At 45.9% G+C, this 5,282-nt stretch overlaps 1 protein-coding gene and 1 long non-coding RNA gene across 6 annotated transcripts in view; one reads left to right on the top strand and one right to left on the bottom strand.

The window, feature by feature from the left end:
- Positions 1-5,282, top strand: part of LOC102679189 (A-kinase anchor protein 200-like) — a 53,582-nt gene that overhangs the window by 22,285 nt on the left and 26,015 nt on the right. For 4 of the 5 annotated variants that reach the window (XM_031508618.1, XM_031508621.1, XM_031508617.1 and 1 more), the window contains one exon: positions 4,612-4,949. In XM_031508618.1, coding sequence (XP_031364478.1) covers positions 4,713-4,949 — 237 coding nt within the window. In that variant the 5' untranslated portion in view covers positions 4,612-4,712. Of the gene's footprint in view, positions 1-2,131; positions 2,524-4,611; positions 4,950-5,282 lie in introns of those variants that run through there. The other variant, XM_031508620.1, reaches the window with a different exon arrangement.
- On the bottom strand, positions 1,822-2,065 carry LOC102678962. The gene is made up of 2 exons (XR_004149806.1): positions 2,022-2,065; positions 1,822-1,975 (listed from the first exon to the last, which is right to left on the bottom strand). It is a non-coding gene; the product is annotated as an uncharacterized LOC102678962 (long non-coding RNA).

Raw genomic sequence — 5,282 nt, 5'->3', positions numbered from 1 at the left:
CTCTCTCTCTCTCTCTCTCTCTCCTCCCTTCTCTCCGCCGATTTTGCATAGCAGGCCTTTACCTGCCATGCATTTAAAACGCAGTCAAGGCTTCCACGGAAGCGATTGTTGTCGGTTGGGGAATGGCAGCCGATGGAGAAAGGTATACGAGAAAATGTTGTCGATCCGACTAGTAGGCCAGTTCGTCTATGCACGTTAACCTGTTGTTTCCCTTCGAACTTTTTCCTCTTCTGCGATTTTCGCGTATTTATCTGCGCGGAGATAGCCTGTAGGTTCGCGCAGATTTCCTCTCCGTCATGTGTCGTACAGTGTTCGGTCGTGGAACGCAGGTGCGTTGGCATATACTGGTAAATGTTCGCGATTTGCCGCTCCTCTCTTACTCGGATTGCGTCGTGTCGACTTTTTCCCTTCTTGCAATCGCAATCGACGGCCAACCAGTTTCAGCAGTGGCGAGTCCACGCCATCCACGCGATAACGGGTCGTTAACTTGCCCACATCTGCCTTTCTCTCGTTTACAAGAACGAAGAAAAGAGCTGTTCCGACTGCTTAGGCAGACGTGCTTTTGAAACGGCTCGCGACTCGACCGGTTTTTCGCCAAAAACTCTCTCTCTCTCTCTCGCTCTCTCTCTCGCTCTCTCTCTCGCTCTCTCTCTCGCTCTCTCTCTCGCTCTCTCTCTCTCTCTCTCTCTCTCTCTCTCTCTCTCTCTCTCTCTCTCTCTCTCCTCCCTCCCCCTATTTTCGCGTCCTTTTCCTTTGTCTTTCACCCTCTCTTCGGAAAAGATCGGTGAATGGTTCGAAACGTCGAAAACCCCTCCCATTCCAGATTCTTTTACGTTGCCCACCTCCTCTCCTCCTTTCGTGTGTTTATACGAGTGTTTTTCGACTCGGGTTCCAGGGAGTTTGACCAGGGAGTTGGCGGGCAAAATCCGCTCGGTGTTTACACAAGCGAAGGGCGAACACGCGGTGCGCGCGACTCGACCAAAAATAGACGCACATATTACTCCGGATATAGGTGTATTTTTAAGCCCACTTGATCCCTGCCTTCGTATCCTGTGTCCTGCCCTGCCCCACCTTTCCCTTCCTTTCCCGCCCTCCCTCCCTCGNCCAAGCTTTCTTCTCTGCCCTTTACTACGACAACGTTTTCATCGGTCCCGTACGCACGCACGTGCGCCGTGCCGGATCCGTTCACGCATGCGGGACACGCGCCTGAATACGGGCCGGCGACGTTCGCTTCATTCTCTCCAGCCACGCTCGTAATTCTCAATTTCGAGAACCGAAGAGCGGACCGAGCAGATGTCCTTTTTTTTTTTCCAGCCTCGATTATTCGCCATTGGTATCCCCGCGTCACGAGTATCACGCGTGTTAATCCTGTGAAAATAATGGACGATCGATCGGTGTACGTAAGTAGTAGGTGTACAAAGCCCGTTACCTCGTGAGAATCGAGCACGCAATAGAGGGTGCTCTCGTACGCATACCGTGCCGCGATGCAATCCAGGGAAAAGTATTTTTCTTTCTCCTTCTCTTCTTTTTCTCTTTCCTCTTTCCTCGTTCGATACGGAGTAGGATACAGTTTAACCGCTAATGATTCAACACGGCTGGATGCGCGTGTGCTTTATTCGCTTACTCGATCCAGCGTCACGTTCGACCGTGTTCTTACCGTCGTATTCGTAGAACTCGTTCGTAACGTGCAAACTTTCGATCCCATGTCCTTGATTCGATACGACGTTATTACCGATTGTACGATATATTCGCGTTTCCGAATCTAGCTCGATTTTTAACGCCAATTTTTATCTTCCGAATCTAGCTCGACTTTTAACGCCGATTTTATCTTCAACGTGATTCGTGAAAGTGCGTTCGATCGGTGATTAACCGTTAAACGTTCGTGATACGGACTGAGTCATCGAGCAAATACGTTGAAAATTTGGTGTTATCTTTTCTCGAGAATTCAGCGTATTTTTCAGCGTTTAATCTCGAGCTGCTTCGAGCGTCGTTTTAAATAATCTCATTGCCCGATCTCNAACCGGAAAATCGCATAATCGTCGTATGTGTGTGCATGTGTATGTGTGTANTATATATATATATATTATATCGCGTTATATTATATCGCTGGAATTTAGTTTCTCATACATACGTCCGTGATGATCTTGACGTGACATCGTCGTTCAAGCCTTAATAGTCTTCGACGGCAGTGACCTCTGAATGCCCTTATTAATCCATTGAGCGGATCCGCAGAAAGAAATCTCGGTACGTGTTTTATTTGTTCGTTTGAATAGATAATTAGTCGACCGATTTGAAGGCAAAGTCGTCGTTATTCCGTTTCTCGATCGTTGTGACGCGATTCTTCTCGAACGAAATTTACGATAAGGAAAAACGAAACAAGATAGAAAAGATGCGGTTTCGTTCCAAAATAACTAAACTGGATTCGATTGTCACGGATCAGATATTTACTCACCAATATAATTTGGCTTAACTTTACTCTCGAACGGGACAAGAGTGTTCGAGATAGCGGCAAATCGTAAAGCGGTGAGTCAAGCAGCAACGTTATTCTTCGATAAAGAATGGAATGTGACATGCTCTCCCATTTTGTCGCCAAGCGATTTCGAACGTAAAGATTTACGACTTCTATAGTTTTCACGCTAAATAAAGAGATGCTTTGAATCAAGAAGAACGTACGTAAAAAGTTCGAAAAAAAAAAAGGATTTCACGTAAAGCAAAGAAATTCTTTTACTTGTATTTACTTTTGATTCGTGGAAAAAATTCGTAGAAAATAATAAATGGATTTAACGACGTTCCTCTCCGTACCGTTGAATTGAAATACGGTTAAGAGAAGACGAATACGAGCGGTAATTTCTTCGCAGCGATCGAACGAGACGGAGTCGCTAGTTGCTTCTTATCTCTCGTTGCAGTTCGTGGCCGTCGATATACTAAATATAGGAGCGTCAGCGAGAGATAAATCGTAGGTAGGAGAAGTGAGTTACGAGAGGAAAGGAAAGCTATTTTTCCTGTGGGATGATGATTCCACACTTCCCACGAACTGTACCACGTAACTCAACACACGTGTTCTCGCCTCGATCTTCGCCCGTATTAAATCTATTTTTTATCCTCACTAAGTGCACGTGTTCCCTACGCTCGACGGAGACGAAACATGAATATTTGTCCAATTTTTTCCTATCAATACACTCTATCCTTTCGACTGAAAATATATTTTATAGGAAAAATATTATTATCATCATTGTCCGATCCTGAATTTTTCTCTCGAACGAAACTCGTCAATTTCGCGTAACGTATCGGATATAGCCACCCGGTATATAAAAGACGATAGCGTGTAACGCATTAGCGCAAGCGTGGTAGAGCGGTAGAGCGCGAGTGGAAAGTGCAATGCACCGCGAATAGGCTGGCCAGAGACAAATGCTATTATTCAGTGACAAAGCGATGCGCGCGCATCGTGTCGTGTTGTTGTTATTGTTGTTACCTTAGCGTTTGGAAAAACCTCGAAATATCGTTTATCGATCGACTCTTTCGTTTCGACGAAATTTTTCAAATCTTTGGACAAAAACGTTCGCTACACTTACGATACTTGGTAAGTTCTCGATTGGGAGAGATTCGCCACGCAAAGAAAAGAAAAATCTCGAAATTTGGCAGAAGAAAAGAAGAAGTACACGCTATACGCGCCGCGTTTATACTAGTCCGTGAGGAGAGATATCTCGGGTATTTTTCATCTTGATAGTCGCGAGAAGGGAGCCAGATGCGTTACGCATCGTGGCTACGAGGCGGGCAGCGGTGCGTAGCCACGCCACGTGCTCTTTAGGTGGTGCATCTAGGTGGTGCGCTAATACATCCGATCTGGTGTTGTTCGACTTTGCCTCGCCGTACCAGTTTTTTTGCGGTTCTCGCTCGAATACAACGGATCGCTTCCTCTCCTCCGCCGTGAAAGAAACGTCGGATCGACCTCGAAACCGTTAACCGACTTTTTAACCATTTATTTTCTACGACGATAATTAGAGAAGGAGTGAGAAAGACAGAGAAAGAAAGAGAGAGAGAGAGAGCTTCTTTATACCCGTTTTTTCGACATTTTTTTCTTTCTAACGCGAATCGAATACAAATGGTAGCAAAAAATAGGGAGCAAATTGCGATTCGTCCTCTAGTGTATATTTCTCTCTAGAGCCTCTCGATGCACGATTCCTTGGAGAATTCCTTTATCGCGAAACGTGTCCCGTTGGTTATTCCAAGCCTCCTATATCTCTGTTTTTCTTTGTCTTTCGCGCGGCGAGTTCATATATTATTCATTATCATCGGCGCGCTTCGCGATTTCTTTCTTTCGCGAACCGTGCGTCCCGTGTACGGGAGCGAAAAAGCTTCTCCGCGCCTGCGCGTAACTGCCGATCTTCGTCTACGCGAGACGTCTCTCTTCTGGCGCTGTAGTAGCCAGGGAGGGCGCACCTGTACGCGATTATCTTTCTCCTTCGATGGAAAATAGAGACGGAAAGTAAATGACGCGTTCCTTCGAACCTTACTTTTTTCTTGCCTTACAATAAAGAAAGGCAAGAAACGTTGGATCGTTCGCAATCTCTCGCAGCTCCATCCTCACTTTCGCCTCACTTTTGATTGCAGGTCAGTTTTATTGGACGCACGACACCTGATTACAGCATCCGGAGAGCGCGAGCGAGAGGGACAGGCGAGCAGAAGGGGCTAGAGAGGCAAAAAGAGGAAAGATGGGAGCGAGACAGAGCAGAAGGTCCGTGGATATAACAACGACTCCGAAGAAGGAGGGGTTGCCCGCCGACGGTGGTGTCGGGGATGCTGCCGCACCTGGCGATGGCAAGCTGGAGAGGATCGAGGAGACCGACACCAAGCCTACTACCAATGGTATAGCGCCGCACACGGACGTTCCCGAGGATAAGGACAAAGATAAAGACGATGCCACGGAAAAAGAGAAAGACAAAGAGCAGGTATGTTTCTTCTTCTCCTCCTCCTCCTCCTTTTTTTCTACGCTCTAACAAATTCTCTATTCTCGATATCTTTCTGTATCTCGATGACAAGTTTTCTCGAAACTTATCAAACTAAACAGACGAAAATTGAATCGATGAATTATCGATCGATTCACGAGTACTATTTTTTTTTTCTTTTCTCTCTTTCTCCTTGGAACGTAATCTATAGCTCGATTATTAAATCTAATCGATTTACGACCACGAGGATTCTTCGTACGTATATCTGTATTTCCAACGTCGATTCCGAGGAGAATTAAATCGGAGATTTAAAAAACTCTAGGTGTCAACAACAGA

Source organism: Apis dorsata, unplaced genomic scaffold, assembly GCF_000469605.1.
Source record: "Apis dorsata unplaced genomic scaffold, Apis dorsata 1.3 scaffold_92, whole genome shotgun sequence".
Lineage (NCBI taxonomy): Eukaryota > Metazoa > Arthropoda > Insecta > Hymenoptera > Apidae > Apis > Apis dorsata.
This window is presented reverse-complemented; position numbering and strand designations above follow the sequence as displayed.